This window comes from Amblyraja radiata, chromosome 18, assembly GCF_010909765.2.
Source record: "Amblyraja radiata isolate CabotCenter1 chromosome 18, sAmbRad1.1.pri, whole genome shotgun sequence".
NCBI classification, from domain to species: Eukaryota; Metazoa; Chordata; class Chondrichthyes; order Rajiformes; family Rajidae; genus Amblyraja; species Amblyraja radiata.
The window spans coordinates 36273115-36297849 of NC_045973.1; the positions used below are offsets into that span (position 1 = coordinate 36273115).

At 44.4% G+C, this 24735-nt stretch overlaps 1 protein-coding gene across 2 annotated transcripts in view; it reads left to right on the forward strand.

The window, feature by feature from the left end:
- The window catches only part of prrt3 (proline rich transmembrane protein 3), an 88606-nt gene that overhangs the window by 52048 nt on the left and 11823 nt on the right, over positions 1–24735 (forward strand). For both annotated transcript variants that reach the window (XM_033037150.1, XM_033037149.1), the window contains exon 3: positions 1461–1586. In XM_033037150.1, the coding sequence (XP_032893041.1) occupies positions 1461–1586 (126 nt within the window). The remainder of the gene's footprint in view (positions 1–1460; positions 1587–24735) is intronic.

Consider the following 24735-nt stretch of genomic DNA (forward strand, 5'->3'; position numbering starts at 1 on the left):
GGGGTATAGGGGTGTGCCCTAGTATATAAGAACCGACCTTCCCTCTCGCGCTCTCTCTTCCTCTCCATGAGAGTGTCCTGCCACCTCAGCAGGAGCTCAGCTCGAGCCCACGAGGCAACAGCCCCTCAGCAGCAACGATGACTATTATGTTAGAGTGCTAAACGTGTATATATCTTACCTACAATGCCTGAATAAAGAAATCATTTATTCACGGCGTTTGTGCCTCTACACACTCATTAATACCATCTCTTCAACTGAAGCGGACCAGATTAGTTGATCTTGATCAGAAGGTCTGCACACACTTGGATGTTTTGAGTTGGAGAGAGATAGGTCCTTGGTCAGAGATGTTCAGAGCCCATTCTCCTAGGTTGGAAGCTTAGCAGTTTCCCTCTATCAAAGCGTAGCTTCCAACCCAGCAGAATAAATAAATATTGATTTCTCTCATTTTATATAACCTTTGCATTCCCTCTCTCTCCATCCCTCCTGCACCTTAGTCATCCTACCAGGTTCACTGACACCCAGTATAGTTTCACTGTTCCTACCCCCTCGTTATCACCTCTTCCACAGCCAACAATGGACCATTGTGGGCTCCATCTTTCTTTGATCATGGGTGAGTGGAATAAGGGAAATAGACCACCACAATAATTATACAAAAAAGTCAGCAACTCGAGTTTATGAATGGACATGCTTTCCAGCCCTTAACATTGTGGTTCCGCTGAAAGTCGGCATAGTTCTTTTATTGTGTTCATGGGGATTTGATTTGTCTTGTGCACCGTGAATGAATCTTTGTGCTTGCCAGAGGGATCCATGTGTATGGTCATGGTAATGCAGCATGGCAGATTGGGTGCAGAGTGTATGTTAAAGACAGTTTTCCTTCACTAAAGTAGCTGATTGTTTTACAGAACGAGCGTAAATGCCTGCATATTAAATATATAAAAGGGGAAGGTGAGAAATAAAGTCATACAGCATGGAACCAGACCCTTCGGCCCAACATTGCCCACATTGACCAACATGTCCCAACTATACTAGTCCCACATGCCTGCGCTTGGCCCATATCCCTCCAAACCTGTCCCTATCCATGTACCTGTCTAATTGTTTCTTAAACATTGCAATAGTCCCTGCCTCAACTACCTCCTCTGCACCCACCATCCCATGTGTGAAAAAGTAACCCCTCTGGTACCGATTAAATCTTTCCCCATTCACCTTAAACATATGTCCTCTGGTTCTTGGTTCCCCAACTCTGGGCCAGAGACTCTGTGCGTCTACACGATCTATTCCTCTCATGATTTTGTCTGTTGCTATGAGATCACCCCTCACCCTCCAGCGCTAGGAATAGAGTCCCAGCCTGCTCAACCTCCCCCTATAGCTCAGACCTTCGAGTCCTGGCAAATGTGCGCGGATGTTTATGTTCCAGCTGCTTTGATTTAGACTTGGTTATAATTTGGGGGGTTTTTGCGCAGGTCCTGTTAAAGCAGATGTTACACCTCCATTGAAAGGAGCTGCTACAGAGCGGACATCCTCACGAGCTACTGGAACACCTGGAATACATTACAGCATTGTGACAACGAGGAAGGGCGGCCATTCAGGTGAGAGGTTGATTCTTAATCATTGCAGCGGTATCTATGGAAACAAAGCTTGCTTGCTCGGCACTGTTGGCAGGCCTGCTTCCTTCCTGTGGAATTGGTTGAAGAATCTTTCTGTCACTGTGAATCCACTTCATATTTACACCCCTCGATCAAGAATGGTAGTCTAATTCTTCTGCATTGACATCATTATAACACAAATGTTATTCAGGGCACTGGTCTAATTTAAGTGGATCAAAGAAGAATTTGTGACGAGCCAAAGCAGCTTGCAACCCAGCAGAATAAATAATTGTTGATTTCTCTCATTTTAAGTAACCTTTGCATTCCCTCGCTCTCCATCCCTCCTGCACCTTAGTCATCCTACCAGGTTCACTGTCACCCTGTTTAGTTTCACTGTTCGTATCCCCTCGTTATCACCTCTTCCACAGCCAACAATGGACCATTGTGGGCTCCATCTTTCTTTGATCATTCTTGCTGGCCCTGATTTGTTCTTTTCACACCTTTCACTCTTTTGTTCTCTGTACGTTTTCATACCTTTAGTTTCCGTCTCCCGACTCTTAGTCTGAAGAAGGGTTTCGAGCCAAAATGTCACCTATTTCTTTTCTCCAGAGATGCTGCCTGACCCGCTGAGTTGCTCCAGCTTTTTGTGGCTATCTTTTGTTAACGTCAATACAGGGATGGTTGGGGCAGGGGGCAGTTGTAGTGGTTTGAGGGGTTGGGTCTATTTGGTTGTAGGAGGAAGCATTTACTGCAATCCTACATTCCGACTCGATTGGACCCTGCCTTAACACATCCCACCCTCCAGCAATGTCACCTGCTGCCTTTGATTGAAAGAGCAGTGATGGGAAGTGAGCACTGAAGCAGAGTCCATTTTGACAACTAATCTCTCTTGACCCTGTTCATGTAGTTTAGAGATACAGCGCGGAAACAAGTCAAGTCTACTTTATTAGTCACATACACATACAAGATGTACAGTAAATCACAGGCCCTTTGGCCCACCGAGTCCGCGCTGATCAACAATGCCCGCACACTGAGGATGGATGTTAGTGTGTCCCTACACACACTAGGGACAATTTACAATTAAACCAAGCCAATTAACCTACAAACCTGTACGTCTTTGGAGTGTGGGATATTGCAATAGTCCCTGCCTCAACTACTTCCTCTGGCAGCTTGTTCCATACACCTACCACCCAGGACACGGGGAGAATGTACAAACTCTGTACAGACAGCACCCGTGGTCAGGATCGAACCCGGGTCTCTGGCGCTGTAGGGCAGCAACTCTACCACTGCGCCACCATGCTGCCCTGCCATCTTTAAAAGCTTTATGTGGAAAGGAACTGCAGATGCTGGTATATACCGAAGATAGACGCAAAGTGCTGGAGTAACTCAGCGGGTCAGGCAGCATCTCTTGAGAATAAGGATGGGTGATGTTTCGGGTTGGAACCCTTCTGCAAACTAAGAAGATTGCTCGCCTGGCAGAGTCTGAAAAATGCACCAAATATTTTCTGTTGAGATGATGCCTCGGCGTCTTTGCGTTCTTTCTGCGTGACGTTTCACTGATGGCTGCACACGTTCTGGCATTTATCCCATTTAAGTTTCCATTATTCCAATTAAGTTGCAAATCATTTGAGTTTGCAGTCAGAGAAAGTAAGAGGGAGAGGCTACACGCAATTTGATAAGGCTAATGAAGTCATTGTGGAAGCAGACTGTGTGCATGAGTGAAGTTAGCGCTCATTTGTCATTGAACTGGCCGTTAGATTAGCTATTGGAAAAATATCCTCCGACCTCGTTTTATGGTTCTGTTAAAAATAAAACGTCATTGGTCATTAGCCATAATCCCTATAATGTTAGTGAGTTGCTTTGGTTCTTGAGTAGAAAATTAAAGTGGGGGGGGAGTGTGTGTGTGTGTGTACACACAAGCGTGTGTAAGCACAAATAGTTGGGAGTGCATTCGTTTAGGGTCAGGGCATTTGAGAGATTACTCCTTTCATTTCTAATTGCCAACATTTGTGGCTTGACGAATAATTGTGGTAAAATACAGTTGTTTATTAAATATTAGTATCCTACAAATTTCCATTGGAGAAGCTGGCTGTTCAGGCTATCATCAACATATTGGTCAATATAGGGTTATTTAGCCTTAACCCACCCACCAGCTCCTGGTTTGTAGCCTTGAAAAAAATATATATATATATGTACCGACCCTCTACCCGACCCTCCCTCCCTCTTCCCACTCCGGCTCAGCTGCCGCTCGGCCCGTCCCTGCCTGCCTTCCTGCTCGCTACCACCGCTGGGCCATGGGGGGGGGGGGGGGGGGGGATGGAGTCGGTTCTTGGTTTTCTGGTCCTCCAAAATATTCCAAATGGAATTTAAACTGCAAGTAATTCGATGAGCTGGTGGAGTAGATCTTCTCCAAGAAGGCCATGAGGGCGAGTTACCGCAATGGCGGCGGCGGAGGAGACGGACCGGGAGGGACAGGTAGACGGGACCTGGACCTCCACTGGGCCTCCACTGGACCTCCACTGGGCCTCCACTGAACCTCCCTCGCAGCCGCCACCGATGGTTGGTGAGACGATAGACAAGTTACTGTGAGGAGGGGAGAGAGGAGTTTGTGGGTGAGGTGGGACAGGCCGCCACCAGTGGGGCAGGAAGGGGCGTCGCCATCCCGGCCATGGCATTGACTTCCTGGAGAAGTGACCAATCTGCGTGGCGCTGACTGAAGGAAATCTGCGCACGAGGATTTTTAAAGATTTTTAAAGATTTTTAAACCTCTGTAACTTTTACAATATACCACCGATCGGAACGAGACTTGTTGCACTCGCAGCACAGGAGAACAGTGAGTAACCTGGTGAAAAATCATAACGCTATCTTGTACGGTTTTTGCGCAAATAGAAAAACCCCGCAAACCGGAAAAGCACAAGATCCGAGTTTTAGTTATGTATAGATGTGTATATATTTATATACATATATATGTACATAAAAGTAATAAAACGACAGACATATAAATAGAAAATCCTGAACCTGGATGTTACAGCTTTCAGGCTCCTGTACCTTTGTCCCAATGGCAGGAGTTAAATAAGTGTGTGGCCAGGGTGGTATGGGTCTCTGATGATGCTGGCTGCCTTTTAGAGGCAGTGACTCTTCTAGATCAGATCGTTGGTGGGGAGGTCAGTACCCGTGATGGACAGGACAGTGTTCACCACACCCCAACTCCACAGTCATGGAGAGTAGATTTTATGCATTCCTTTGGGAGCAGGTAGTGTGAGCACATTGCTTTGCCCAAAGTGGAGCCATTCCTAGGTCCATGATCAGGACCCTCTTTGGCAGTTCCCTACCAGAAGCAGTTAGCTGTAACATGGAGGGTCTCTGTGACCGTCTTGCAGCCTCCTGCGCTGTCCTTCAAAAATCTCCACCAATTCTTTTGAGCATTTGGGACAGCATGGTGGCACAGCAGTAGAGTTGCTGCCTTGCAGCACCAGAGACCCAGGTTCAATACTGACTACGGGTGCTGTCTGGACAGAATTTGCACGTTCTCCCCATGACCTGCGTGGGTTTTCTCCGGGTGCTCCGGTTTCCGCTCTGTATCTCAAAAGTGTATTCCTCCTCAATGTATTTGGACTTTCAGAAAAGCATTTGGCAAGATCCCACACCAGAGATTAGTGTGCAAAGTTAGAGCATATGGTATTGGGGGTGGTGTATTGACATGGATAGAGAACTGGTTGGCACACAGGAAGCAAAGAGTAGGAATTAATGGGTCCTTTTCAGAATGGCAGGCAGTGACTAGTGGGGTGCCGCAAGGCTCGGTGCTGGGATCCCAGTTATTTACAATATATATTAACGATTTAGATGAAGGAATTAAATGTGACATCTCCAAGTTTGCAGATAACACAAAGCTGGGTGGCAGTGTGAAATGCGATGAGGATGCTATGAGGCTGTAGGGTGACGGATAGGTTGGGTGAGTGGGCAGATGCATGGCAGATGCAGTATAATGTGGATAAATGTGAGGTTATCCACTTTGGTGGCAAGAACAGGAAGGGAGATTATTATCTGAATGGTGTCAGATTAGGAAAAGGGGAGGTGCTTGTACATCAGTCACTGAAAGTAAGCATGCTGGTGCAGCAAAGGTCAAGGTCAAAGGTCAAAAACTTTATTTGCCATTTGTGCTTACACACATAGGAACTCTTGTGCGGTTGTTCAGAGAGTCAAATCAAGTCAAATTAAAAAGACACACAGAAAGACACATAATCTATAAAAACATATACTTCTCTAGAAATAGAAAAGCAAGTGCCTAAAACCCTATATAAAGGGGAATGTGAGAGCATTGTAAATTGCACAAACCCTATATAAAAGTGTCAATTGCATTGTAAATTGCACAGGCCCAGGAGACAATATAATATGATATAATATGATATGCTATGAGGTAGGTCAGGACATCAGTTCATTTTGTTTTGGCCAAGAGTCTCACTGTGGCAGGGAAGAAGCTCTTGAAAAAGCGTGTTCTATTTGTGGCGATGCTGTCCGCTCGTCTGTGCCTGAGGTTGTATGTGCAGTTTTTGTGTTTGAGCAGGGAGTGAGCTGGATGTAGTGTGTCTCTGATGATTCTCTCTGCTCTTTTTTGACAGTGCTGTGTGTAGATTGTGTCCATGGAGGGGAGTTCCGTTCTGATAATCCTCTCTGCAGTCTTTATGACTCTTTGCAGAGCCTTCCTCTCTGTCTGTGTGGTGTTTCCATACCACACCGTGATGCCTGTGGTGAGGATGCTCTCTATCAGTCCTTTGTAGACCTGGGTGAGAGGGCGACAGTGCAGACCAGCTTTTCTGAGCAGCCTGATGAAGTACAGTCTCTGCTGGGCTTTTTTCACTGTGGCAGCAGTGTTCAAAGTCCAGTTCAGATCTGATGTTACTTGTAATCCCAGGCAGTCAAAAAAGGTAATGGCATGTTGGCCTTCATTGCGAGAGGATTTGAGTTTAGGAGCAAGGAGGCCCTACTGCAGTTGTACAGGCCCCTGATGAGACTGCACCCGGAGTATTGTGTACGATTTTGTTCTCCTAATTTGAGGAAGGACATTATTGCTATTGAGGGCGTGCAGCGTCGGTTCACCAGGCTAAGTCCCAGGATGGCGGGACTGACCTATGATGAAAGAATGGATCGACTGTGCTTGTTTTCACTGCAATTTAGAACGATGAGAGGGGATCTTATAGAAACATATAAAATTCTTAAAGGATTGGACAGGCCAGATGCAGGAAAAATGTTTCTGATGTTGGGGGAGTCCAGAACCAGGGGTCACAGTTTAAGAATAAGGGGTAGGCCACTTTGGACTGAGATGAGGAAAAACATTTTCACCTAGAGAGTTGTGAATCTGTGGAATTCTCTGCCACAGAAGATAGTGGAGGCCAATTCACTTGATGTTTTCAAGAGAGAGTTAGATTTAGATGGCCTACTCCTGCACCTATTTTTCTATGTTTCTATGTATTATATCATTGGATATATGCCAGGTAAACCTAATTAACTATAAAGTGCTTTGGGGTGAGCTGAAATTGTGAAATGTACCACATAAATACAAGACCCTCATTTTCCTACGCATGCCTTCACTCTGCTGTTCAGGCTAAACCTTGTCTGTCTTTGCTGGATGTAAATGGTCTGGAATTCTGGAATGAAGTGCTGCTCCTCCTGCCTTCTATGGACCCTCTGTTTCAAGGAGCTCTCTGTTGTAGAGAGTCGGGTTAAACCTGCCTTACTGAGACTTTAATGTTGGCAGTGGAAGCCTGCAGAGTGACCGTCGGTGGTTGTTCTTGGCCAGCTCTGCTACATAAGTGATTTCAAATAATTAGAAGGAGTAAGATCTTCTAAAACCAGGTCTGATACCTGACACTGGCTGCCCAAACTTGCAGACATCAAGAGAGTCAGACATTTTCCAGACATTTTTCCTTCCAGAAACATGTCTTACTTGTGATCTAACTGTTTGAGTGAGGAAATGGTGGGAAGCTGGATGTCTGAGCCAAGGTTGGCTTTGTTTTGTGGTTCCATCACTTTAAATGTGTTTCAAGCAAGGATTTGATTTCATATCTTTCAGACAGACTTGGAAGCCTCTCCTCAACCAGGAAATGGCTAACTTGTTTTCTCTGGCTACATAGTGCAGGCGCAGGTTGCCAGACACTCTGGAGAACAGCTGCAAACCCTTTCTAAACAATTTGTTATTTAAGTTGAACTGTTGTCAGGGCCGGCCTTATGAGGTGCAGGCGCCCAATTGGGAACAATGTTGATGAGCCCCAGGTTCCCAGCCAAGGTCTGTAGAATCATAGAAATATAATTAAAGTCTATTATAGACTTTATATCTCTATGGTAGAATGGAAAGTAATCAAAATGTGCACATAAAAAGTGCCTGCGATTAATGGACCAAACAGATCTAAGCTACATTTTAATATAAAATTGCATACATGTAAGCCTACAAGTAACAAACAAAATGTGTAGATCACCTCTGAAAATTTGGTGATCACCTCTACAATACCACTTGTTTTAGTGACTGTGAAATGTAAAAAAAAGTAATTTAATTAACTAGATCCTGGAAAACCATAAACCAATGGTGAAAAACCAGCCCAGGTATTACATTTTGGGCTTCAGCCCCATCCTACCCTTTCGGGCTTTGATTACTGCAGATCTTTTTGAGTGGAAGACTTGCTATAAAACCATGGATTTTACGATTTAACTACCTGGTTTCCCTCCCAAGTTGACTCTCTCCAACTTACCCCACGAGAGCTCGCTTAAACCAAATATAAAATACATTCCATTTGGCCGCTTCTCTCCAGAAGCTGGTGATTCCAAATCCAGACATATATTGAAAGTTGAGTGGTGTTTTCCACATATAGATGTGGTGTCTGTGCTCAAAACATAATTGCAACATAATATGTTGCTCAGTTTCAACTGTCTGCTGCCCTCCCATCCTCCCATATTGTGAAATGATTTATTAAAAATATTAATTGTTTTTTCAGAAAGGAAATTCAGAATTGAAATGCATTGTTGGAAACAAATTATCTTTTTTGGATTTCTATTAACATTCATGAATTATAAATGAGATATTATTATTGCCTTTTTATTATGAGAAAGTTTTCTTTCTTGCTTTTTTTCTCCTGCTAATTTCAGATTCAATGGACATAATTGCCAAACTGTTCAAACGTTCTTGCTGAATTGATGATCTCAAGTAAGTTTTGATCAGTTTCTGCTTGGAAAAACGCATTTCTCCAGATGCCACAGTCACTGGGATCGCCAAGAAAATCCGAAGGGCAATAAATAAATTTGGAAATGCGGTAGACCTGTTGTTGCAAGCAAGGAATTCAAGCGTTTTCATGGGGTTTTGAATCTCTGCTGGCAGAATTGGCTTCAGTGCCTCCATTTCATCACAAAGCATGAATCCATCTATTTCAGCCAGTTTTGTGGTTTTAACTTGATCTTCTTCCTGTCCCAGCTTGACCTCTGTCAATGCCACTTCCAGATCTGCTGCACATTTTCTTATGGTGTCCTTGGACAGGTCGTGAAAATTGCACAAAAATCCAAATAAATGTTGATCCTTTTACAGTTGTTCAAACCGTGGCTCAAGTGTTTGCAGTGTTTTATCTACCACGTGATTAAAACATTGCATTCTGAAGGCTGTTTTTGGATCTGACAAAGGTTCATCTGCAGATTCATAATCAAATAATTTTCTTTTTTGCGTATGCGCTTACTCTGAGTTGAATACAGGCTCAGAAACTAGGTCTTTGGCAAGATCACTAACGTCGATCAAGGCTTCATCAAAACCTTTTTCCCTGTATGTCTTTAACCAGTTACAAAGCTTTTGAAACGAAGAAAGCCCTGTAGCAACATCCATGGTATCACGCTGAAGTTCCTTACTCACAAAATCCGTCTACTTGTGTTGCCAATTTCAGGGAGCTATGGACTTGCACACCTGGTTCCCTCTGTACATCAATGTTGTTTAGGATCTTGCCGTTAACTGTGTACTTTCCTCTTACATTGGACCTCCTAAAGTGTAACACCTCACACTCTGCAAACTTATTAACCAACCCATCTACATATATGTAGGAACAAAGAATTGCAGGTTAGACAGAGGTTCACATGTACCTCCTCTAATCTCATCTCCTGCATCCGATGTTCCTGATGTGGGCTCCTGGCGAGACCAAACGTAGACTTGGCAACTGTTTCAATGAACACTTATGCTTGGTCAACCTAATCCTACAGGATATCCCAATTGGCAAAAATGTCAATTCCCTTTCCTGTTCCCATAATGACCTTTTTGACCTGGGCCTCCTCCACTGCCAGAGTCAAGCCACAGACATATTTCTGTTGGGTGGCTTACAACATAGGCATTGAATTCTCTAATTCTAAGTAACTTCATCTTATGCTCCCCTCCTCTCCCTCTTTGCTCGTTGCTCTCTTCCTCCACACTAGTCATTTTACCAGTTCCACTGTCCTCCACATTGTATCTCTTGAGATCACACCTTCCCCAGCCAACAATGGGCCTGAGCTCATTTGAGGTCGGCCCTGATCGGTCCTGCACTTTTCTCGCCTCCAGCTCTTCATCTCACCCCCAACCCCACCCCCCCTCCCCTACGTTCTACTTTCAGTCTGAAGAAGGGTCCTGACCTGAGACGTCTCCCATCCTTGTTCTCCGGAGATGCTGCCTGACCCGCTGAGTTACTCCAGCACTTTGTGTCCATCCATCTACATATATGTCCAGGTTTAGTTTAGTTTAGTTGATTGTCGCGTACACCAAGATACAGTGAAAAGCTTTTGTTGCGTGTTAACCAGTTGGCAGAAAGACAACACACAATGACAATTGATCCGTCCACTGTGTACAGATACGTGATAATGAGAATAGCACAGTTAAAGTGAGAAATGCTGCTGTGGAAGCAGAGGTTTAAAAGAGTGGAGCGATTGTAATGCGTGATTGTGGATCCACTTCTGTGACCAGCGTGATATATCACAAACAACAGGGGTGCTATCCTACAGATCCATGCCAGACAACACTGCTGATAGAGCTACAGGTGTAATAACACCCTTCCACCATTACCCTTTGCCTTCCTTGGTTAAGCCACTTCTGGATTCAAACTACCAACTCACCATGGATCTCATGCACCTTAATCTTCTGTATGTGTTTACGGAGATAAATTTAACCTCCACTCTTAAACTAAACAACAGATGGCTTCAGATTAGATGTTATAACATCGAACCTGCCCTCCACCTGCAGGGCAAATTAGCTTCCACTCATGGCCAATCTGTTCTCAGGATGTGTGTCAATTAGTGAAAGCTTTTATGAGACTGTGTGCTTCTATTTTAACATGCTGTGTATGGTTAGCTCATGTTGGCCTGGTTTCCTGGGGCCTGGGGAAATCTGTCAAGGCAAGAAGTGTTGGATCCATGAGTTTGGTGCGTTTACAGCCTCACTGGAGGAACAGGTTACACAGGAATGTGCCCTTCAGTTTTAATACATTTTCCCATTTCCCTTCCTGTGATTGAGCAGTTCTCAATTCTGCGCCTCTCTGTTCTTCCCCCATGGCGACAAGCAATGAGACCTCATCCTACCCCGGCTCCCCCATTGGCTTCGTCCCCTCTTACCTTCTCTTCAGCCGAGGTCTTGTGTCAAGGGCAGACAGCTTCTCACATACCCACAAAGTGCTGGAGTAACTCAGCGGCTCAGGCAGCATCATGGTTGCAGAACATGGATAGGCACCATTTCGGGTGGGGACGTTTCTTCGCACTCCCGAAGGGTCCCGACCTGAAATGTCGTCTATACACGTTCTTCAGAGATGCTGCCTGGCCCGCTGAGTTACTCCAGCACTTTTTTTACCTCTTTTTTTGTAAACCAGCACCTGCAGTTCATTGTGTCTAGTCTCTCCTGCAGACTGCTATCAGAAGGGAAATCTTATGACAACGTTAAAAAATTCTCCTTTAGGTCTACAGAACTTCATAATTGTGGTCCCCACATGCAAAAGCTGCATCCTACAGTAGTTCCCTCCTACAGTATCCCAGCCACGGTTCTCTGATCATTTCTTATTGCACCTGTATTGTAAGTTATTTATCTGCATAAATTAAAGCTTTACAATCTTTTTATTTTTACACACACACACACACACACACACACACACACACACACACACACACACACACACACACACACACACACACACACACACACACACACACACACACACACACACACACACACACACACACACACACACACACACACACCCACACACACACAGACATCCAACAATCAGGTGTCCAGCTGATTCACTTCAGAGGGCTGGTAATATTGGACAAGATGTTATAGAGGCCAAACATGGTTGACAATGTTTCCCCACCTCCCTTTACTGAACAATTTTGTAATGATCCAAGAATTGGATGACCACTTTTTATTTCCTTGCAATACTCCAAATATGGTTTGACAAGTGCCTTATAAAGCTTCTAAATTACATCACTCTTTTTGGACTCTAGCCCTCTCAAAATAAATGCTAGCATTGCATTCGCCTTCCTTACTACTGATTCGACTTGCAAATTAATGTTTTGGGATTCCTGCACCAGCAATTCCAAGCCCCTTTCCACTTCCGATTTCTGAGTTCCCTCTCCATTTAGAAAATAGGCTGCGTCTTTATTCCTGCTTTCTCTGCACTACCTGTCCATCTATCTATGTATCATCTGCAAACTTGGCCACAAAGCCTTCAATTCCCTTATCCAAATCATTGATATATACCCTGAAGAGTAGCGGCCCCAGCACCGACCCCTGTGCAACACCGCTAGTCACTGGCAACCAACCAGAAAAAAGCCCTCTTTATTGCCACTCTTTGCCTTCTGCCCTGCAGCCAACCTGCTATCCATGCTAGCATCCTCTCCCTCACACCATGTGCTATCATCTTCTTTAACAGCCTCACATATGGCACCTTATCAAAGGCTTTCTGAAAATCCAGATAAACCACATCCACTGACTCTCCTTTGTCTATCCTGCTATTGACCTCCTCCAAGAATTCCAACAGGTTTGTCAGGCAAGATTTCCCCTTCACAAAACCATGTTGACTTTGGTCTATTTTCCTTAAAGGGGAGTCTTGGATTGAAATGAAACCTAAAATAGATCTTTTGTATACTGCACACTGTAGCATACTTCTAAGTTATATTTATAATATTTCTCTCTGGTGGTTCTCAGTTGAACTTTATCACAGCCAAACATATTACACAGCCACTCAAACTTGGCTCGGTGGGATTCACACTCAGACTTGACTTCACATTCTCAATGGCTACAGCCAACCATTGTGGGTAGAACAACAGAAAACAATTGGCAGCTACAATTGGTGTGAAGAGTAGAGCAGCTTCCTTTATTCCAAATGATGATTTTTGCACTGAGGATATTGAATGCTTTCTGCATGTTGCTCCCATTCTACAAGGCATTAAATAATTCAAAAGGCTGTCGTTCAATCTCTTCTCTTTTGGAATTTACCAGATAAGCTGTGACTTCATAGCAAAAGGATTTGAGTATAAGAGCAGGGAGGCTCTACTGCAGTTGTACAGGGTCTTGGTGAGACCACACCTGGAGTATTGCGTACAGTTTTGGTCTCCTAATCTGAGGAAAGACATTCTTGCCATAGAGGGAGTACAGAGAAGGTTCACCAGACTGATTCCTGGGATGTCAGGACTTTCATATGAAGAAAGACTGGATAGACTCGGCTTATACTCGCTAGAATTTAGGAGATTGAGGGGGGATCTTATAGAGACTTACAAAATTCTTAAGGGGTTGGACAGGCTAGATGCAGGAAGATTATCCCCGATGTTGGGGAAGTCCAGAACTAGGGGTCACAGTTTAAGGATAAGAGGGAAGTCTTTTAGGACCGAGTTGAGAAAAGCATTCTTTACACAGAGAGTGGTGAATCTGTGGAATTCTCTGCCACAGTAGGTAGTTGAGGCCAGTTCATTGGCTATATTTAAGAGGGAGTTAGATGTGGCCCTTGTGGCTAAAGGGATCAGGGGGTATGGAGGGAAGGCAGGGATGGGATACTGAGTTGGATGATCAGCCATGATCACATTGAATGGCGGTGCAGGCTCGAAGGGCCGAATGGCCTACTCCTGCACCTAATTTCTATGTTTCTATGTTTCCAGCTCCATGTTGACCTGTCAAACTAATGCCCCTGTCCCACTTAGGCAATTTTTTTAGGGGACTATAGGCGACTAGGCTGTCACCACATGGTCGCCGGGGTGTTACCTGTATGGTCGTGAGTAGTCTCCTCAGTCGCCCAAAGAATCATAGCGTTCTTCTGGTCGCCACAGGATTTTGAAATGTTCTAAACTTTTCAGCGACAATTGGTTTGACGCCAATGACGTAGCCTGACTCCTCCTGACGTAGGTTGTCGCCGGTGCTGACTTTGGTGAATTCCATTGGCCACTACCTATGTCAACCTAAGTCAACCGATGACAGGTACTGGCGACTGAATTGTCTTACCTTGCCGTAGCTTGTCGTGGGTGGATGTAGGTTGTCGTAGGTGGACGTCCTAATGGGTCGCCGGTAGTCAGTAGCTTGGCGTCGACTAGGTGGTAGGTTGTTGTAAACATTGTCATAGACGTTGTCGAAGAGGGGTCTAGTCGCCGTTTTTTTGGCGACCTGCTACGATTATGACAGTTGCCGAAAAAAATCGCCTAAGTGGGACAGGCCCATAAACCTACCTGATCTCCTGGTAGCTAAACACTTTAAACCTCCTTCCCATTCGTACACAGACCTTTCTGTCCTAGGTCTCCTTCGTTGTCAGAGTGAAGCCACTGTCCCACTTACGTGTCCTTGGCACGCTCATTACGCGACCTCGTCGTCACGTTGAGGCACGACGGTCCTGCGAGAGCCGCAAGCGACTTCATGCGCCCACACAGCCGTCTGTAATGCAGGAGTAACTCAGCGGGACCGGCAGCATCTCTGGAGAGAAACAATGGATGATGTTTCGGTTCGAGACTCTCTTCAGTCTGAAAGAAGGATTTCGACCTGAAATGTCATCCATTCTGGCATTCCATCCCTCTATCCCTTCCCCACCCAAGTTGCACCAGCTTCTCATTTTCATCCTACAAACCGCTAACAATGGCATGTTTCCTTTATCATTGTAACTTTTGTGCAAATCTTTTATTTGTTATTTTTTTATCTCTCCGCATCATCGTCTATATCTCTCATTTCCCCTATCCCTAACCAGTCTGAAGAAGGGTCTTGTTGCGTATCGGTCTATTGCGTACCGTTTTTGCGCAAATAGAAAAACTCCGCAAACTGGAAGAGCACAAGATCAGAGTTTTCGTTATGTCTAGATAGACCTCATTTACTACAAAACCACATCTCTGGAATAGAAATGTTACTTTGTACAATTCTGAAATTATTTATTTCAACAACTTAATTATTTGTTATTATTATATAATATTATTCATAAGATCATAAAATCATATTATGTGATGGGGGTAGAATTAGGCCATTCGGCCCATCAAGTCCACTCCACCATTAAGTCCACTCCACCATCTATATCTGCCTTAAATATATCCACTGACTTTGCCTCAACAGCCTTCTGTGGCAAAGAATTCCACAGATTCACCACCCTCTGACTAAAGAAATTCCTCCTCATCTCCATAAAAGAACGTCCTTTAATTCTGAGGCTTTGATCTCTAGTCCTAGACTCTCACTCTTATTAATATAATAACAATTGTTTATTTATTAGCTTCATTATTTAAGAAAATATTTTAATTTTCTTTCTCTTAATCCATTCTTCCTGTCATTTTGTTGAGCTTACTTTCTCCACCTGCTTTAACATTGAATTCCCTACTCAGCAACTAATTTTCTCTCAGCTTGGTTAAGTAATGCACAGCTGCTTGCCCTGTGCATGCAGATCTCTTGTGAAGGTTGTCACACCATTTTGGCCCTCTTCAACCTCTAGTTGTTGGTGCCAGTGAAAACTCCCAGAGAAATCTGGTACGGTGGAGCAGTGGTAGAGTTGCTGCCTTACAGCGCTTGCAGCGCCGGAGACCCGGGTTCGATCCCGACGAAGGGTGCTGTCTGTACGGAGTTTGTACGTTCTCCCCGTGACCGTGCGGTATTCCCCGAGATCTTCGGTTTCCTCAGACACTCCAAAGACTTACAGGTATATAGGTAAATTGGCTTGCTGTGTGTGTAAATTGTCCCTTGTGTGTGGGATAATGTCAATGTGCGGGGATCGCTGGTACGTGCGGACTCGGTGGGCCGAAGGGCCTGTTTCTGCACTGTATCTCTAAACTAAATTAAAATCTTATGGAAATAGGAAGCGTTACAATTCCTGCTGGTGTTGCCAATGCCACAGGAGATTCGCTAAAATATTCAATGAACATATTTGTGGATATTAATAAAGTTCTGGAATTTGTGTAGCTTAACATTTTATTCCATTTATAATTTCCTATTTTATTTTATGTTTGTTCAATTTGCTTGTCTTCCTTTTGATGTATTGGCATTCCCATTCCCCTTAAAGCCGCACTGTGTTCCAGACTTGTACATCTATTGGCATCTTCAGGGTTACTTGGTCAAAATCCACCTCGCATTTGAGTGGTGTACTTCATTATGCAGAATGCAGCGGTCTATAGATATGATTTGCCATGGCTTTCTCAAGAGCAGATAAGGATGGGCATTAAGTGATGGGGATGAAAAAGATTCTATCTTTCTCTCTCTTTCTTGTGTTCTTTTTTTTGTGGTCTGGCTCTGACTCTCTTAGTGAAGAACTGGAAGGGTCTGAGCACTTTCTGGTAAGGATGGAAGCAAGAAACTGATGGTTGCGAAGTGGGGTGAGGGAATGACAAGGATCCAAAAACATGTACAGGTACTTCTGCCATGAGCATGCTACCATAACACTAATTGAATAACACACAATTGATGAATCAGGGAACACAATTTGTATTACAAGGGTTGAATTGGTTATAGGTGCGATTTCAATCGGGAAGTAGAGAACCACTTAAAAGTTACTTTGGAAATGACAAGCAGAAAAAAGCTGTCTTGGGGGTAAAACAGTCTGGGGAAGAAAAAACTGTTTCTATGTAACCTCCCCGCAGTAATCGGACACCATTGGCTCTTCAGAACATAACCTATCAGTTTCACCGCAGATGGCCATTGAAATTGTCAATCAATCGCTTCTATTGACACTTGTGCAATGATACTCTGTGAAACAATGTAACATAGGCTTTTAGTATTTTTAGCTTGCAATAACAAAAAAAACATTAAAAAGATCTTTGTTCTTGAAAATACCAGGGGGGGAAATAACTTTGTAATTGCTAGTCTGAAACACTCTATTCCCTGGTTTGATGGTATGGTACTTTATTAGTCACATGTGCCGAGGTACAGTGAAATTCATTTTTGTATACAGTTCAGTACAAGTATTACTATATATAAGCACTTGGATGCACATTAGATAAACATCTCAGATGCAGTTTTCTAAAACCAGTGGTTCCTCAGGAACACAGCCGTCACATTGGAGGCCTCCTTAAAGTTGTAGTTTAAAAGTCATCAGAGATTAACTTTAATCTCTTTTGGAGTAGGTTTCCTCAAGACAATGAGCATTGGCAAGGCTACCCAGTGTAAATTTATACTCAAGCCTCAACCTGCTTGATTATGTTGTTTATCATCTTGTTGCTTTAATCCGGGACTTAATTGTGATGGTAACTCTTGCACTGAACCCAGTGGTCACACACTAATCTATTCTCATAGGATAAGAGCTAGACGTGGGCATAGACAATATTTCCGTAGAGGGTGAGATAGTTGGTTTTAGCTACCAACTAAAAATCAGTCACTTCACCAGCAGCTCAAAGATTTATATCAAATCCATTCTGACTGCTTTCAAATTCTGCATCTCCACTGAATACGCATTTAAGCATTTAAATCAGCTTCAGGAAGTCATGTTCATGACAGAGGAGCAGAATTAGGCCATTCGGCCCATCGAGTCTGCTCTGCCATTCAATCATTGCTGATCTATCTTTTCTCTCAACCCTAGTCTCCTGTCTTCTCACATAATCGTTGACATCCTTGCTAATCAAGAATCTGTTAATCCCCGCCTTAAAAATATCCATTGACTACCTCCACAGCTGTCTATGGCAATGAATTCCACAGATTCACCACCCTCTGACTGAAGAAATTCCTCCTCATCTCCATTCTATAGGTGTGTCCTTTTTCTCTGAGACTGTGCCCTCTGGTCCTTGAGTCTCCCACTAGACTGTCCCACAAATTGTACGGCTGACTCCTATGTTTAGGTCCTGATAAAAAAAATTACTCAAATCAACATTACTGAAACAGATTATGGAATTATGAAACAGATTGTGCACAAGTTAGTTGCCAGGTTTCCTGTACTGTAACAATTTCAAAAATACTTGGAGTATTATTAGGCAGATTGGGAGATGAGGAAGCTGTGCATATTCCTCCGTTACCTGTGAACCGGATGACTTTCTTTCGACAGTGCAGTCGTTTCAGAGTCCAAGCAGGGAACCCAGATAAACGTACGAGTTGAACATTGAAAACTGCACGTGCTGGAGGTCAGAAACAAAAACAGAAAATGCTGGGAAGGTGCAGCAGATCAGGCAGCATGTGTGGAATGAGAAACAGAATTAACAATTCAGTTCCGTCGATAAACCTTCAATCCAAGACATCTCTTTCCTAGCTGGAGTAGGCCTGACCTACCGAGTGTTTCCACATTTTCTTAACTTGTGTTATTGTGCTAGGAATTCAGCGACTTGGTGCACTAATATCATAGAGTGAGTTCTGACTCTTATATTGAATCTTGGGGAATTTAAATTTGCAGACTTGGTGGGATGAATGGGCCTGTTTCCACGCTGCCTCTCTAAACTAAACTAAACTAAACTAAACTAAACTAAACTAAATAAAAGGCAGAGAGGAAACACGTTTTTCTTTAGGAAGCAGGGTAAATAATGTGCATCTGAGTTCCACATTACACATAGTGAACATTTACATTCCCTGGGCCCCAAATTCATGCTCCATAAATTAAAACATTAATGGAGCGATATGTTCCCTTCGACAGAGAGCAGGAAGGTCCATACAACCCTTCCTTATTTGAGTAGGAAGGAACTGCATATGCTGGTTTAAACTGAAAAAAGACACAAAAAGCTGGAGTAACTCAGCATCTCTGGAGAGAAGGAATGGGTATCTTCTTCACACAAAGGGTCTCGACCCATCCCCTCTCTCCAGAGATGCTGCCTGTCCCACTGAGTTACTCCAGCTTTTTGTGCCTTTCTTATTTGACCCAGAAATGTTACAATTTATGCTTTTCCTTTATTTAAAAAAACCTACAAGCTGAAGGCAAGCTTAGCCTGTTGGCCAATCTTATGGACTGTAAGAACTAGCAGTATTTTGGAGATGATCCATAAGTACTCTAAGGGAAAGGGACAATGAGTGGAGATTTATCTTTGATAAGATTTAACTTCAGGCGGCACAGTGGCTGGGAGTAGAGTTGCTGCCTTGCAGCACCGGAGATATGGGTTTGATCCTGATTATGGGTGTTGTCTCCAGAGTTAGTATGTTCTCCCTGTGACCGCGTGGGTTTTCCCCGGGAACTTCGGTTTCCTCCCACACTCCAAAGACTATAAGTTTGTAGGTAATTTGGCTTTGGTAAAAATGGTAAGGTGTTCCTAGTGTGTAAGATGATATTAGTGTACAGGGCGATCACAGGTCGACATGGACTTGGTGGGCTGAAGGGGTCTGTTTCTGTGCTGTATCTCTAAATTAAACTGAACTAAACACTGGGATTAAATAGGCATGAAAGTGTGGCTCATGTACTCCTGTCCCAATATCTAGCATCGTCGTGGTCTATGAAACAAGATGGCAGTCCCGGTGGCGCAGCGGTAGAGTTGCTACATTCCAGCGAATGCAATCGCCAGAGACCCGGGTTCGATCCTGACTAGGGGTGCTGTCTGTACGGAGTTTGTACTTCTCTCCGTGATCTGCGTGGGTTTTCTCCGAGATCTTCGGTTTCCTCCCACACTCCAAAGACGTACAGATTTGTAGGTTAATGTTAAATGCTTGGTAAATGTTAAAACTGTCCCTAGTGGGTGTAGGATAGTGTTAATGTGCGGGTATCGCTGGTTGACGCGGACCCGGTGGGCCGAAGGGCCTGTTCCCGCGCTGTATCTCTAAACTAAATTTCTGGTGGGTGACTTGGTGTGTTGTTGCTGTGAGAATGTTTAGTGCAGGCTCCCAAAGGCAGATTTCCACCTTGTATGGTATCTAATCAGACAGTGCGTGTTGTCTGTGGGCTGAGAGAACCCAGAACTGTGCCGTCTGCTCGTTCTTGGCACGGGTGCTGGGTTTAGACACGGTTGGAATGTCGGCGGCACAGGTGATGGACACCAGGTCTACTTAAAGCCGACACTTTAAGTAGCGCAAGCTGTATATCTGCCTCTCCCTCCCAGCCCTCTCCACAGTTCCAGCTTCCAGCACACTGCTGTGTGAACCAAAGCTCAGGGAGTCCAGGTCAGCCCCAGGGGAATGAAAGGGAACATGCTAACTATGTCTTTCAACCTGTTGAAGTGGAAATATAGTTTTGGATAAGCTGCAAGAATTTATACTCCACGTAGCTTTCAATCAAGCTCTTGGCTGAACTTACAGCCACTTTATGAAATCCAGGTACAATCCATATCTTCAGCTGGGCTTGCGACGGGAATGTGATTGTAATAGATTTTGTTTTGATGGGAAGCAGATTCTCGCAGAGGGAAAAATGAGTGTTGTTAGGGAAAGTGGATTCAACCTGTGTCCACTGGTGGAGGGCAGTGGGATCCTGCACAGTGTAGCATACTTCATGTGAACATTTAGTCTTAGAAACCGATGATAATATGGCAGTGTGACTTGTTGCACAAGCTTAAAATCATGAAAAGTACATTTGCATAAAGCAACCTTTAGCATTTAAAAAGGGCGTTAATATCTCTGCCGCATCAGGTCTCTGACAAATCCTACACTGTATCAATTTAGTTTAGTTTAGATATATAGCATAACACAGGCCATTCAGCCCACTGGGTCCATTGGACCACTCGTTCATATGTTCTATGTTAACCCCACTTTCTCATCCACTCCCCCCTACACTAGGGACAATTTACAGTGGCCAATTAACCTACAAACCCACACGTCATTGGAGTGTGGGAGGATGTTGGAATACCCGGAGGAAGCCCATAGGGTCACAGGGAGAACGTGCAAACTCCACACAGACCGCACCCGAGGTTGGGATTGGACTGTGTCTCTGGCGTGTGAGGCGGCAGCTCTACCCGCTGCCCGACTGTGCCATCCATCAGGGAATGAAACCTGCCGTCCGTCTGTGTCGGACCTAACTGCGACTCATGGCCCACTGTAGTGTGGGTGAGTCGGAAATGGTCTGGAAAGTCACTCAATTTAGGGACTGGCCTTACTAATGACGCCGACATCTGTTGAAAGGTCATAGAAATGATCCGGCAACCAGCTGCGTTTGAGGCCCTGTGGCACTAGCCAAGCCGCAGCCCCTCTATACCCTGCATTGCTGAGGCTGCTTTGCCAGCTGCTTGCTTCCTATGACTGGACTGACCGCATGCCCTTGCTGTAGAGTTGGATGGCTTCTGCTGATTCACAGTGAATCAGCTAAACCAGAGCTGCACTCCCAAGGGGGCCTGTGATCTGACTACCTTCAGTCCCCACAAGGTCCTGGAACTGATTTCGGATGATGTAAACAGTATCAGATTCTGCAAGGTACAGCAGCACTTGCAACAATATCTTGTCAAAAAATAAAGAGAGCCAATCTCACCAGTCTCCGTTTAGTTTAGTTTAGAGATACAGCTCTTCGGCTCACCAAGTCTGCGCCGACCAGCAATCCTCGCATACTAACACTATCCTGCACACACTAGCGACAATTTACAATTTTACCAAAGCTAATTAACCTACAAACCTATATGTCTTTGGAGTGTTGGAGGAAACCGGAGCTCCCGGAGAAAACCCACGTAGGTCACGGGGAGAACATACAAAAATCATACAGACAGCATCCGTGGTCAGGATCGAACCCTGGTCCCTGGCGCTGTAAGTTCTGCAACTTCTATCAATGTTAGAACCCCAAACATTTTAGCCCTATTGTATTGTTAATTTAAAAATCTTTCCCTCGTGTGAGTGCATATAGTACAGAATAATGTAGAAACAAAGAGCTGTTGATTCTGGTTTATACCAGAGAGACACAAAGTGCTGGAGTAACTCAACAAAGGATGGGTGACATTTCGGGTCGGGACTCTTCTTCAGACTGAGCTCAGTCTGGGCAGGGGTCTCGGCCCGAGGCATCGCCTTTTCATTTTCTCCAGAGAAGCTGCCTGACTCCGCTGAGTTCCTCCAGTGTTTTGTGTCTATCTTCAGTCTGGGTGGTGCCTGGTAGGCCCATTGTTGGCTGGGGAAGGTGTGATCTACAATGTGGAGAACTAAGGATGGGTGACTTGTTGGGTTGGGACCCTTCTTCAGACTGAAAGGAGGGGGTGGGCTAGGTCCAGAGATTACTCCAGCAACTAGTCTATCTCTAGTACATAATAATCCTTGTTTTGCTAGCGTTGAGGTTTCTGAGTGAAGGCGTTTCAAAACCTGGTTCAACCATCTTCTTTGAATGTGCTCGGCTCATTTCAAATCAAACAAAATGTTCCCCTGGGTTGATTGATCTTTATGTCAGCCTACATAGCTGTTTACGACTTGCTTGGTTACCTCATGCCTATCAAATAACAATCCTCCGCACTTGCTATCTGTACAAAACTGTTTGAAAAACAAACAAGCTCAATTGACTGCGATTAAAATGCTCTTCACAATTGATGTTTTTATTGGTCAATGCCAAACAACTAGATGGTGAGACTCACGCCTAGTCATGGAGCTGAACATTACATTGATCATCGAATAGTACAGAGTATAATGAAAATGAACTGCAGATGCTGGTTTATACCAAAGATAAACACAACATGCTGGAGTAACTCAGTGGGTCAAGCCGTATCACTGGAGAAAATGATGTTTGAGACTGAAGAAGGGTCCCGACCTGAAACGTCACCTATCCATTTACTCCAGAGATGCTGCCTGACCCGCTAAGTTACTCCAGTATTTTGTGTTTACCGATAGAATAGTACAACACAGGAACAGGTCCGATGATCCACAATATCCAAGCCAAACATGGTCCCATGATCAATTCACCCCATCTGCCTGTATGTTTTTGCACCTCTCTGTTCTCTGCATATCCATGTGTTTATCCAAAAGACTCTTTAAAAACTGTATCTGCCTCCACCACCACCACCCCTGGCAGCACGTTCCAGGCACCCACCACTGTCTGTGCAAAGAACTTGCCTTGCGCATCTCCTTTAAACTTTTCCCCTCTCACCTTAAAGCCATGCCCTCTAGTCCTTGAAATGTCCACACTTTGATATTTCTTACCTATCAATGTAATTTGGAAAGGTTACTCTCGCTCTCTATCCCAGTCTTGCTTCATCATTCAAAGTGAAAAACTCTTCATAGTGAGGCGAGTGAACCACTGCATAATGGGCTTTGAACTTGCAAATTAAACGTGAACAGGTACATGGATAGGAAAGCTTTACAGGGATATGGGCCAAACGAGGACAACTGTGACTAGCTTGGATGGGGGATCTACCTCACTGTGGATTAATTGGCTTGAAGGGCTTGTTCCGTGCTGTACGCCTCTAAGTGCCACATGAAGTCATTTGGTCTCACCTTATCAGAGATATTCCTTTTATTCTTCCACCCCACTCTCCGCTAGGAAAAATTAATTATTTTCTGTCAAAAGCTCTGGAACCCGAAACTTGGGTGGCACAGTGGCGCAGCAGTAGAGCTACTGCCTGGTTCAATCCTACCTATGGGTGCTTGTCTGTATGGAGTTTGTCTCCCCATGACCACGTGGGCTTTCTTCGAGATCTTCGGTTTCCTCCCACACTCCAAAGAAGTACAGGTTTGTACGTTTTTAAGAAGGAACTGCAGATGCTGGAAAATCGAAGGTACACAAAAATGCTGGAGAAACTCAGCGGGTGCAGCAGCATCTATGGAGTGAAGGAAATAGCCAGCATTTTTGTGTACCTTCGATTTTCCAGCATCTGCAGTTCCATCTTAAAGACATTGACCTGCAAAGGGTTATTCCCTCCTTCCCCTGAGTACATTTCTGAGCAGTGAAGGGTTACTGTTACATCCCCAGGCACAAGGAGTTTATATTTTCTTCACACCGTTGCTTACTCTAGCAGATGGTGTGTCGTTGCTAAGCATTTTAATCAGAATGTGCATCAGGTTTGGACTGGATTTTACATCAGCAAACCTCAGATGCAGTGAAGTATCCCATCAGCTCAAGCATCTTTCATTCCTACAGATGGGCTCCTTGTCTGAGTTTAGCCTCTTAAGTACGTCCAAAAAACATTTTAGTTGCCAGGTGATTTTGCCAGCCTGAGCCTTTTCTGGGGCCAGAGAGGTGCTTATGGCCCCTTGTGTTTGTTCCATAACCCAGCGACTCAGAATGAATAGATAGACTGCTTCATTCTCAACTAACAACTCATAATGAATAGACACAAAGTGCTGGAATAACTCAGCAGGTCGGACAGCATCTCTGGAGAAAAGGAATAGGTGACTTTTCGGGTCGAGACCCTACACAACTTTAAATTAATATTTTGTTTAGTTTTAGTTCAGAGGTATCGGCCCACGAGTCTGCACCGACCAGCAATCATCCGTACACTAGTTCTATCCTGCACACCAGGTACAATTTACAGGTCAGTTAACCTACAAACCTGCACGTATTTGGAATGTGGGAGGAAACCAGAGCACCTGGAGCAAGCCCACGCGGTCACGGGGAGAACGTACAAACTCCATACAGACAGCACCTGTAATCAGGATCGAACCCGGGTGTCTGGCGCTGTGAGGCAGCAACTCTACCACTGTACCATTGTGCCCGTCTCTTCATATTTTGGCCAGCACAAAATGAGCTGAGATTCTGGCACTTATTTTAGCTCTTCATTAGCTTTGTTACCTCAGATAATGTGTCACTACCTTCTCCCTGTGTGGCTGTCATATGGAGCTCTCTAATAAGTAAACGGGAGATGTTCAACGCACATGCAAGCTATAACAGCCAACCCCAGCGACACTTCCACAAGCATTGCTTTAAAGAAC